Below are 12,281 nucleotides of genomic sequence, written 5' to 3'. Positions count from 1 at the left end.
AGTATATTAGTTCTCCAATCTGTTAGCACATCCCTAATGCTTTGTCACTTATCTAAATAATAGTCAGCAGTACAGTAAGGCCATTAGCTGTCTTACTGACCCATAAATCAAATTATCTGGACTGCCACTGTGCTATAGTAGGCTCACATTTCAAAAGTATTTGATTTGCCTTTTATCAATAACTGTATGACATCCTCATTGGGGTTTTTTACTGTCATCTCATTTCAACTGCTTGTTTTAAATCAATTTCCACCACTTCAAGAGTTCTCAATCTTTCTTTAGTGTGCCTTTATTAATAGACCTCTTGCATTCCTTTTCTCTAGGTGTGTTTGTGAAAGCTTTGATTTCTCTTATCCTGATGGCTATTAATTCATTGTCCTTGATGCCTTTACCTTAATTCTCTGAGGCTTAAATCTAGTCATTTGATAGCTGTAGTCCATTTTCCTTCTTTCAGTGTAAGGCCACCTCACCTCTGACTTTAAGCTGCGTATAGTGAAACTACGCAGCACATTACAATTTTGTAATAAAAGCTGAGCATTGTGGTAGCAATGACTTCTACAGCTCTTGTTTGTCCTTCTCTGTTAATAGCTCACGTACTGAGATCTCTCACTAATGCTGGCATCACGTGGGTGGAAAAGGGCGAGAAAACCCCCATTTGTTACAGGCTGGGGCTCTTCCTCTGCTTGGGCAGTGGAGGATTTTTCTCATGCATGTGCCCAGGCTCTAGTGCTGCTGTCTGAGGATTAATCCATGATCTCTCAGAAACCCAACTTCCAATCATTCTTCAAATTAGTTGTTTGTACCACACCACAGGAATTTCAGTGACTCACAAATCCTGTTATTTCAAAGTAAGGGAAGTACTTGAAAATAACACATGGAGCCAGGCTACAGCTTGAATGTTGCAGTCTATTTCACACACTAAATTCTCCTACTAATCATGACATGTTACAGCTCTTCACTTGGATTTTTCACCTCATTTTCTGTTCTAAAATGAGATGCACTACATGAGATCTGTGAATCTCATGATATCATGTATATATTTTCATATACTAGAACACGCTTTTATGACTTTCTCAATGGTAGTCATATATCAAACAAAAAAGCAGCTGTAAAAGGGAAACATTAAGAAAATCAAAGGGTTGTAGCTAAAACAAGGATATTCTTTCACTTTGTGTGCAACCAATTTTGATATTAAACATAGCAAAGGTAGAACAGGAGGACAACAAGGAAAGCAATACAGGGCAACTATTGGAAAAGATTGCTTTGATCTACTGATAAATTATTGTTTATTTTCTGCAGTTTAGTAAGCCCATTATAGTAGTACTATCTCCCTCTATTCTAGCTTTATCTCCTCTTCTGCAGCCAAATGAACAGCTTGTCTGTTGCTAGCTAGGTCATATCACCAGTTCTAGTCTCACACTGCTTTCTGCCATCTTTTTAGATGCTCAGAAGTCCATTTGGGCCTTAGAACCCCTTGAATAGTAGGGTTTTGATTTTGCTTTCAGGGTGAGAACATCCGAAAAGATTCATTTATTTTTAAAAAAATTGATCAAACATGATTTTTTTTAAATTTATTCTGTCATCTAAATCAGAAGTAGCTCCTTTAACCTTTCTACTTACATTTCTTACAGCAAAGTGACTTAATACTTCAAAGTTCCATCCCCCCCTTAAACTTCTGTAAGTTAGAACAATGTTTGAAAATATCTAGCCAATACTGAACTATATACAGTAGATTATTCATATTTTCAGGCAAAGTAAAAGCATTTCCAACATAAAAAGTTCTTGGGCAATACACAGCCTTGAAAGGTCTTAGTGCAGCTTAGCAGCAGCCTGCTGCACTACCCAAGAATGACTGAAGATTTTAGCCAGCTCATTACTTAAGTTCAGCAGTAAGCGCTTTTAAGCTCTTACGTAGCACAGCAGCAGCATTGAGGTACAGAGGCTTAAAAAAAAATCTTGAAGTGGCCTTGTGCATACAAAGACACTTCAACTTAGTACAGGTGGCTTAATCATTTATCAGATGTGGCCTGTCTGTAACTGCTGCTTAAAAGAATTCCTCTGTTTACTGAAGTAGCCATTTTAGAGGATGAACATCGCAAGATAAAGACTAAGTTCAAAGTGCAGGTGACTTCAAAATTATTACTACCTTAAATGTAAGGCAATCATCCAGTCTTCTAAAACATGTCATGGGATTTTCAAGATTAAAAGTGACCTCATTTTACACTACTACTCAAGCATATAATAAAGCATGCTGCTTTATTAAAAAAAAAAAAAAAAAGTTTACTGACACTTTTTTTAAACTTGTTGCTTTCTGACACAATTTGGCTTGAGAGCCACTCAGTCCTCATAAAGGAAATACAAGAAATGGTAAAGTATGTAAAGAATGAGTTCAGGCAGTTATGGAATTCATCTGAAAAGCCATGAACACTTTTTGTTACTTTAAATAGTAAGATTTTACAAAAGTGAGTTTAACAGCTGCTGTGAGCATCTGGGTTTTCTAGAACTACAGTGGGATAACATATTTTGCTGTGTTCCTCAGTTTCTCCGTGTCAGAATCTCAGTAACTGGCAGAAACAATTCAGAGCTAAGTGAGCCCTAAGCAAGTACATGTCTTAATTTGTACGAGTCTCAGAACTACTCCAAAGTCCCCACTTGGGAAAACACATTTCGTAAGATTTTAACAGAACTCCAGGCACATGTATCAGTATTTCTTTTGTGGGTTATACAAAGCCTGTACTGGGTCATTAACAGTAACAAAAACCAGATGCCTTATTTCATCTACAAAACCATCACCAGAAAAATCCATACAAGCAACCTAGCATTGTAAGATAACATGCACGACTTCCTGAGCACAGGATGCAAGGCATTAAGCCTGCACATGCTTGCCCATTCTCCGTCATTTTGAGTTTACATCCAGGATGTTAAACTCTTTCACACTAAGCAAGCAAGCAATATTCCAGGCTACGCTATAGACCTTTGTTAGGAAGCATATTTATAGCAGTTTTAGGTATGACCATAGGTCCATGGCATGAACTAAAATGTTATCTTCAACTACTCAAAGAAACAGTCAACTTACGTATGTATACCTTGGAGTAAGCTTTTGCTTCCCTCTTAAAATATGAGGTTCAGTAATTTAAAACCATCAACAGGAGGGCCTGGTCAAGAACAAATGTTCTTATCACACAGACTCCAGTACTTCATTTTGGAAAATTTATGACTGCTGCTTATGAATGTTATAATCTTGGCAAAATACATATCTTAATATCATTAATTCAGTAAAGCTACTGCTAACATACATAGCCATCAGATTTGAGAATCAGACAACAAAACTGTATCAATTCACATAAATGTAATGAAACTTCATAATTAATGCTGGAACTACTTAATCAATAAGTGTCAAAACAGCAAACAGCAAGTTTCTTGTTAGGTGAATGCTTTTAAGACTGTCATCCCCCAATTTGCACTATATTAATGTATGCATTATAACCTAAAGCACAGCCAACAAAAACCAAACTGTATCAGCTGGGAAAGGTAACTGACTCCAGGGCCGCAGAAGCACAGAACTGGGTGAAGACCGTACAGGAGCCTGTGTTCACCGACACAGTTGTCAAAGGCTGCATGAAATCACTTAATAAGAGACATAAAACTGTTTGGTTTTGGATCACCTTGCCTTACATTGTATCCACTTCCTTTAAATCAGTAGGCTGTGAACACATCACCAAAGTGTTCCTATTTTTGCAAAGGTTTTTGTTTTAAGATTCTCTTTGCCCATAATTTCACAGTACAGAGTACAAAACGGAACTTTTACTATAAAATTTATTTTCAACAGTGTATTTCTTGGATTTAAAATGTCCTCTCCAAACCAACTAAGAAATAGTTAAACACAATGTTGAAATATTTATATCTGAATTTACTACCACAGAAAACAGAGATGAAATGAAAATTTAACTCACAAGGAAGCGTTTTAATTCATTACTTAACTCCAAAATTGTGCGTTTAAGGTGTCACAGAGCAATTACAAAATAATGTAAAATAATTTCCTAATTTCAGAATAAATATACAAATCCTAAACATTTAAGAGTTCTAGTGGTGGTGGCTTGAGAGGAATCTTTCCTATTGTGAACTTCTTTGCTTCAAATTGTTTCAACTCTTCAGCTGATAGTTCCATCTTTGGCGTAAATAACTTTTCTGATGTAATATGGTTTGCGACTGGAGAAGGTGCTGCTGTTACATTATGTCCGGGACCACCGGGAGGCTGTCCAAATAAAGTACTGCTTGAACGTGAAGGAGAAGCTGCTGCTGCTGCATTAAAAGCTCCAAAAGCTGTAGGGGTGGTGCTTGAAGAGTTCACAGCAGAAGAATTGCCAAACCCCGAAAACCCAGAAGTTCCAAAACCACTAGTTGTTTCAGAAGTTTTAAATGAGAAGGAGGCTGCAGATGGAGCTGACTGACCACCAAACCCAACCGAATGGGGTATGCTAGGGGAGGACACCACACCAAACGCAGGAGGATCACGGCCAACAGAAGAGCTCCCAAAAGCAGGGGTGTTTCCAGATGATGCACTGACAACACCGGAACTTGTTTTAAAGGAGAAATTGCTAGCACTGTTACTGCTGCTGTTCACAGGAAAGCCTGTAATTTTAAAGTTCAGAAAAACTTTCAGAAAGGGCATACCTGCAATACTAAAACATGAAGAAAAAAACACAGAAAAAAAGACTTCAAAAACCAACATTTAACTGTTGGTTCTCGATGCAGAAACTTACTTGACAACCCAAAGCCTGATGTTTGCTGTCCTCCAAATCCAAATGAAGGCAATGGTTGACTGACTGCATTCTTCAACTCAGAGAGCTTAAAAAAAAAATCCATATATATATATATGTGTATGTATATATATGTGTGTGTATATATATAAATATAAATGAAAACTAATCTAATTATATACATGAAAACTAAGATTCTAAAGCAGGGAAATGTCTTTCAATAAGCACTTGAAACAAAAATATTTTCACTGTGACCTGAATACCTCTTACAGCCCTGTTTCTTAACTATTTTAATCTATATTTTATGTTTCTAGTTATGTCATTGCTTTGGCTTATTCTTTTCTCTCACCTTAGCACATTTAATCTTCTGTGCAAATCCCATTTCTTCATCTCCAGCACTGAACATACCACTGATCACATTACTTAAACTTGAATGCCCATCGTGTAGACTCCACTTAAATCAATTTATTCCATTTCTCTGATTATTTAATAGTGGTTTCTAACTGCTCTTGAGCATTATCTTTCTGAAATATCTAGATTCAGAAAATATTTGTAGGCTTTCCCAGGAACACGTGCCCTTTAATGTCTTAATATATATTTTTTTAATCTAAACACACTGTTCCTCCCTCAGCTATGTAACAATTTCTCTTTCTGGAATTACAAAAATGCTCTAAGTGATCCTATGTATCTTAAGATGGCCTGCAGGACAAATCATAGAATCATAGAATTGGTAAGGTTGGAAGGGACCTCTGGAGATCGTCTAGTCGAACCCTCAAATGAGTGGCCCATACGGGGACTGAACCCACAACCTTGGCATTATTAGCACGATGCTCTAACCAACGGAGCCAAATCTAACCCCCCAAAACAGTCTAATTTCACAGACTCAGCAAGGTTGGAAGGGACCTCTGGAAGTCATCTCGTCCAACCTCCCAAAGATTTCCTGGTGCTCGTTCCACTGGGGCTTGAACCCAGGACCTTCAGCACATAAAGCAGATGTGAAAACCACTACACTATCCTTCTACCCCTCTGCCTGTTCTGCTGCTTATGCCTCAGAGAAGTCAACACTGGACTGGAGATGTGCATCTTAACATAGATGTACATAACCAGGTCCCAACCTTAAGTTACTGCTACTTCCATGTGGCTTGCAATGCTAGTATCCAAAACTGGGATCCAGCTACTATCTTGCTAATATGGATCCATCCTGATTCACTACCTTCCTTAGTTAACTAAGAATTTTATAATACAACTTGTATACAATACACTTTATTGATTCCAGAGAAAGATGGATAAAAGACCCCAAACTTTGTTCATAGACTTCCACGTTCACCTGACTCAGGTACTGCTAAAATATTCAGGCACATTTCTGTCACCTAAAAAACTATATAGAAGTAGAGATGGGTTGGTTTTCAAACTGTAGGCATAATTCTGTTATGTAATTCCTCCTTCCATCTTTTCTATCATGTTGCCAGGTGTGTTTTAAGAATATTATCAAGAGGTTTTCATGTAGTTAGCCAGACACTTTCATGCCCACAGTTCTTCATGGCGATAGTGCCAGAAGATAACATATCACAGTAGGGACTTTCAAAACATTTCATGTATCTTCCATTAAAATTGCCGCTGCATCTAAGAATCAAACATTTTCAGTCTCAGCTAGTTAGATGCAAACAAGGATGCCCTAAAAGTATCATGTATATTTGGTTGTTAAATAATAACCTGAGATCTTCAAAGCAGTACTGATCATTTATTTTTATAAGGCTAGTAAAAGCATAGCTGAAACCTCTGACAGTGCCTGAAGCTTCTGTGGAACTTTTATTATGAGATCTCCACATTAAGAAATAGTTTCATTAACACTATGTAAAAGAAATTAACATTGGCATTTGTAGCATGTTTGCAACACCCATATTTGCAACAAAATACAAATCCAAGGGACACATTCTTCCAAAGTTAAGAAAAAAATAATGTCAGAAACATTTTATATTGCAGTAACACTTACCAGTGCTGTTCTTGTTGATGCATTTAAAGTTTTTAACTGAAGCAGTCTACTTTTCCATTGTTTCACTAACTGCTGGACAGAATCTATCTAAAAAGGAGGATAGACAAGCACACTCTTATTACTGGCAAAGACTTAACAACGGAACTGGAGTGATCTAGCAAAGAAACGAAAACAGACTTCTAGAATTAGAAAGGAAATCTTCATTAAGCCAAAGAGACAAGATTTTTGTTTCATGAAATTTCAAGTTGAGATCTGAAATTTTTGTTATTAACCTAGAATTCCTTCATTTCTTTTAGAAATGCTCTTAACTCAACGTTACTACTTTACATAACGAAGTTTTTTTAAAAAAACTTATCTTGGAGCTTTCTAAATACAAGCTTTATCACTATCTGAACGAGGTGCTTGGAAAAAAATATCAACAGGAAATTTCAGGGTCTAAGTATAAAAGAAACCCTTCAATCCCTATTTCTGGCCTGTCTAGTTATGTATTCACTCAAGTTGAAATCCTGTGACTTTCCTTAGTTTTTCTCACATTTTCAGAAAAAATACCCACTTTCAAAACATAATAATTGAGAGTAATTTAAACAATATCATCCAAAATATTTACCTTTGAAAAAAATTAATTTAAATCAGTCCCTCTAATGCGATGTAACAGACTACTGTACAGAACATATACAGCAATAAATAGTACCTTTATCTTGATAACTGTGATTAAAGTACTAGATGGGAGATTGGTAAGTCATTGAATAACTGATTTTTTAGTACTTTAAAACTTGAATTTCATGTATTTATGATTATAGAAACTTTATTTTAAATCCAGCCTAACTGAAATTCTCCTCAAAAACTGACAAAATAAGGAAAACTTCTGATGTGCTAAATGCTTGCAAGACTGGAATGCTTCATCTTTTTGTAACTAGATTTCTTAATCTTTCAAAAGGGTTTCCCACTGCAAATATCAATAATTTTTTTTATGTCCAGTTACAAGCTGGAAGATCATGCTGTTTGACACCAGCTCTTTAATAAAACAGACTGAAGAATTTAGATTTTGACCAAAGTTATGAATAGAAACACATGCTTTGGATAAGATAATGTTGTACTTATATATTTTGTATCCTATTGTTACCATCTTTACTTAAACTTTCATGAATTTGCATTCAAGTATTCCGTGATGCTATAAATCCTTTCTAACAGCCAATAGCAGTAGATTGTTTATTCTTTTCAGTTCATTTCTTTAATTGAAGCTTTTTTTAAAGAAGCCTCAACTCTATATGAAAAGCAGATGTTAGCATAATATGCTTGCCATGGTGAAAAAATTAACTACTCAAAAACATTTTACAATAAAATATTTACCAAATTAAGGAGATGCATTTTGAATAATTGCTTCAAAAATTGGATTAAATAATCATTCAATATCTAACTAAAAATTACAACAGAATTTTTCATTTTTGGATAGAATAAAAGATACAGTCTAGCAATTCAGCTTTGTTGCTGGCTGGCTTTTTATTAATAGTGTTTCTGTTGTCTCCAACTTTTGTTCTTCCTCAAAAAAAAAAAAAGCAATTCTGGTTATTATAAACACATGAAACAACAGTAATGACAACAGCAATTCCCTCTAGAAAGAGTATGTAAAAAAAAAAAAAAAAAAACTCCACACGCTAAAATAAGCCTCCCTAGTATTATACTTACAGCAATATATATCCAGTTACACCAACAGTCAAACTAACAGCTTGAAAAGTTCTGAGCCAGGATTAAAATGACTTCCACAAGTAATACACAAGATCAGGAGCCAGAATAAGAAAACTAATGTCTAGATTTATACAGACCATACATTCAACTCAAGTTAGCTAGAAGTCTATTCCCACCACTTTTCACGGGAACTGAAGCATCAACATATTTAGGGATTCAGTTTTAGAAACCCAGATCTGACAGTTTCAACCTTTAATTTCAGAGAGGAATAGAAAATTATGGCAGAGCATTTCAACTGGCAGCTATTTTTTTTTCTATTCAGTGCACAGCAAATTAAAAATATTTTGGCCTTCTGATCATTGCCTAGAATTTGATAAGGTAATCAAATGAGCCAGAGTTGCTATACAAAAATATTAAGCAGTCCTATATTGAAATGTTAATGTAAAAGATTCAGTATTTTTAAAATGCTTACATAGTTCTGAATATCATTGTTTGCTCTGCAGTTATAATACTCCAGATGTAACTCTTCTGGTGAGAAATCTTGAAAACCTGAAAGGAAAGGTATAATCAAAATTCTCAAAGAAAGGTACTTCCAATAGCCCTCTATAATGTTGCAAAGCAATGAGCCTTAATACATTGTTTGTAATAACTCAGTTATACTTCGAGACATAAAAAGAACACAGAACTTCAAATATGTGAATGTCCAGAATGAATTTCTCATAATCCAATATTCCTTCCGGTCGCATCGTAAGGCAAGTGATTAACTTGCAAACAGTTCCACAGAGGTGTAACAGCATGGAAAAGCATAAGATACTGCTTATATGTAACAAGTTACAAGTTTGTAACCTGCCAAAGATTATTTTGCATTGCTGTTCTTTGCAGACAAAAGCAACTTCTAGCCTCTAAAATGAAGTTAGCCCTACACTAACAGAAATGTTCTAAGAGCAGGGTGTTACAATACTAAAAACATTTTTACCTGAGACATTAGGCTTTTCTTTCATAGGTGAGTAAGATGAAAACATCCATTGTCCTGAAGATTCCCAAATTTCCATGTCTTTTACTATGCCTTCACTAGAAACCAAGGGGAAAAAAAAAGAAAAAAAGGAGCAGCAATTATATGGTCAGAAGTCAACAAAAAACAATTTCCTAGTTTGAATCCAAGGGCAGATTCAAATACCTGAAACCATGAAAATTAATGAAGTCTGACACTATACAGGATGAACAACGTTAAGAACTTTGTTCTTTGTGAAAAATGCACTTATTCTGCAAGATACACAAATATTCCTTCAAAATATTTTACTTTACCATCTGACTGCAAAGTAAATTAAACCTGATCTTAAAAAATCCCCCCAAAACAGTATTTTTAAATGCCTGAATGGCATATGCTGTCACAGATTTTCCCTGAAGCTGCAGATCACAATATAATTTTGGAACCTCAGCACTAGAAAATTTTACAAACATGAATAAATATATGTAGAAAAGAAAAAGAAGAAAAGTCTTCAAAGTAAGCTTTTGGAAAAGAATCAAGAACATAAAAATTCAGATGTGGCAGAAGCAGAGAAATAGACGCTACAACAACAAAAGTAAAACCAAATGTAAACAGTTAAAGAGGGAAAACTATAATAAAGAAGTATAAATATTTGTATTCTATTATTTTTATTAAAATATTTTAATAATGTTTTTGTTACTATTTCAGATGTTTGTTAACAAGATATACATTCACAATTGAAAAGCTGAACAACTTTCAGTTAAGTACTTTATCGTTGTACTCTTTAAAAAAAAAAAAAAAAAAAAAAAGGAAAAAAAAAATGCTAGGGCCGCTCATTTTCCCAGCTTCCACAACCCTGTTTCTTTAGAAAATCACACTGCTTGCTTGCTTCTCACTACCTGACCTGTAATCGCCCTGAGCCTGCTAGTCATCTTCAACTCTGACGTGTACATATGAAAGTAGGTTTCAGCAGTTCTGCTATTGATGAAGTAATTTGTTACCTTAAGGGTCAGGAAGACTAAGCCAAACAGTTCATTTTGCCCAAGAATTTCTTTAAAATACTTGCAATGTTAATTTAGGGGCCCTGACCCTTTATTTTCAAGTACTGAACTCTTAATTTCTCCTTCCTTATCCTCCTGCACACAACTTCAATACTGTAACACCTTACTACTGTCGTAGCTATCTAGCCACCCAACCCAGCTTTTCTGGTTCCAAACAAGGACCTCTTTCTTCCCACACCATCATAACTCAAAGAACTAAATGAGGCAGTGTGTTTTTTTTTTTTTTTTTTTTTTTTTTGTTCTTCCCTACATATTCCAGCTTTCCTGTTCATGATCAGCTCCTCTACATTATCTCTAGTAAATCAGTAAGCTTTTAAAATGCTCATTCTAAATGCTTTCAGTTAGCTAGTCAATGAGACAAGACTGTAACTTACAGAAGTTTCTCCTCTTCATCTTTATAGCCATCATCAGTATTTTGACTGGTCATTAATGCAGAAAATCTGTTCTGTGAAAAGTCTGCATTTCTACTGCCACTGTCCAACGATCCAAAATCAGACGATCCAAAAAATCCTCTTCCATGATCTTTGCTGCCACCCCATGTACTGGACTTAAAGGTGGAGGGTTGAATAACATTAGTGTATCTCTGGTTACTTGCACCCCATCCTCCTCCTCCTCCTCCTCTGATAGTACCTTCCAATGAAAAACAGTGTTAAATCATTTAAGATATTAGAAACAACCGTAAGTTAACAAATCTCATAGAGTCGGTAAGAAGGTTAAAAAGAAAACATGAAAAGAGTGAGTTACCTGTGGTAGTTCTGAAACCAGAGCAAAACAGGCACTCTACATCACACACATCACTATGTCAACAACAAAAAAGACTTGCTAGGAGTATTGCAGAAAAGAGCTTATTTCAGTTTTGCCTATATTATTCCACAAAGTAACTAGCCCAGAAGAAAAAATAAAATTTAACTCACGGTACATTTACACCAGGAGCTCCTGCTAACACGGCTAAGGCAGTACCTTTGTTGCATGAAAAGACCTCTAAGTTTAAGACTTTTGTTTCATTTGTGCACGTTACAAGCAAATATTTGAGATTCAAATTCAGAGCCTCTTTCTGCAAATTCAGGAGCATCTGTAGCCGTACTACAGCCCTGCCGTAACCGCATCCATCCGTCCAACGGCATTTCTCACCATGTCACTCGCGTATCAAAGTCTTCCAAAGAACCAAGTCCAGTCAGAACCAAAACAACCGGGGAAGTTACAGCTGCGCGCGTCTGAAACTTGCCTACCGCTAGTACAAATAACAGTCGAGAACTCGCGTTTTCTCCGCTTATTTGGCCCGTTTAACGGCGCCTCCTTCCGAGCCCCGAGCCCCCAGCGCAGCGCTCCAGCCGAGCCAGCGCAGCAGACACGGAGGCTGCTGCCAGCGCAGCCCCGGGGGCGCTGAGCCCCGGGGCAGCTCGGGGGCCCGGCTGCCGCCCCGCCCCGCCGCTCCGCCCGGCGCTGCCGCTATAGGGCTCGGACCCCCCGAGGCCGGGCCGGCAGGTACCTTGGGAGGGCGGCGCAGGGGGCCCGGAGCGCCCGCCGCCGCCGCGGGGATGCTCGTTCCAGCACCTGTCGCCGAAGCGGCAGCGGCCCTGCAGGAAGAACTGACAGATGGCCATGGCGGCCGCCGCCGCCCGCTCGCCGCGCCGCGCTGACGTCACGGGCACGCGCAACACAGGCAGCACGCACCAATCCGGCGGGGAGGCGCCGCCCGCCCCGCCCCCAGCGCCGCGCGCGCCGCCGCCCGCCCCGCCCTCGCCCAACGGTCGCTTCAACGGCCCTGAGGCGGGGGTAAAGGCGCCCGCGGC

At 37.6% G+C, this 12,281-nt stretch overlaps 1 protein-coding gene across 3 annotated transcripts; it reads right to left on the bottom strand.

The window, feature by feature from the left end:
* Positions 1-1,556: 1,556 nt before the first annotated feature.
* Positions 1,557-12,104, bottom strand: NUP42 (nucleoporin 42). 3 transcript variants are annotated; one of them, XM_062569222.1, is made up of 7 exons: positions 11,978-12,104; positions 10,863-11,118; positions 9,416-9,510; positions 8,912-8,988; positions 6,754-6,840; positions 4,764-4,848; positions 1,557-4,632 (listed from the first exon to the last, which is right to left on the bottom strand). In XM_062569222.1, the coding sequence occupies exons 1-7, from the start codon at positions 12,090-12,092 to the stop codon at positions 4,067-4,069; spliced, it is 1,281 nt and encodes a 426-aa protein (XP_062425206.1). In that variant the 5' UTR covers positions 12,093-12,104; the 3' UTR covers positions 1,557-4,066. The 3 variants fall into 3 exon arrangements, with proteins under 3 accessions (XP_062425206.1, XP_062425208.1, XP_062425207.1); XM_062569224.1 differs by having other exon boundaries at positions 10,863-11,035; positions 11,978-12,058; XM_062569223.1 differs by lacking the exon at positions 11,978-12,104 and adding an exon at positions 11,403-11,597.
* Between the last annotated feature and the right edge of the window lie 177 nt (positions 12,105-12,281).

Source organism: Rhea pennata, chromosome 2 (genome assembly GCF_028389875.1).
Source record: "Rhea pennata isolate bPtePen1 chromosome 2, bPtePen1.pri, whole genome shotgun sequence".
Taxonomy (NCBI): Eukaryota; Metazoa; Chordata; class Aves; order Rheiformes; family Rheidae; genus Rhea; species Rhea pennata.
Note: the sequence above shows the minus strand (reverse complement) of the source record. Positions and strands in the feature narration are given on the sequence as shown.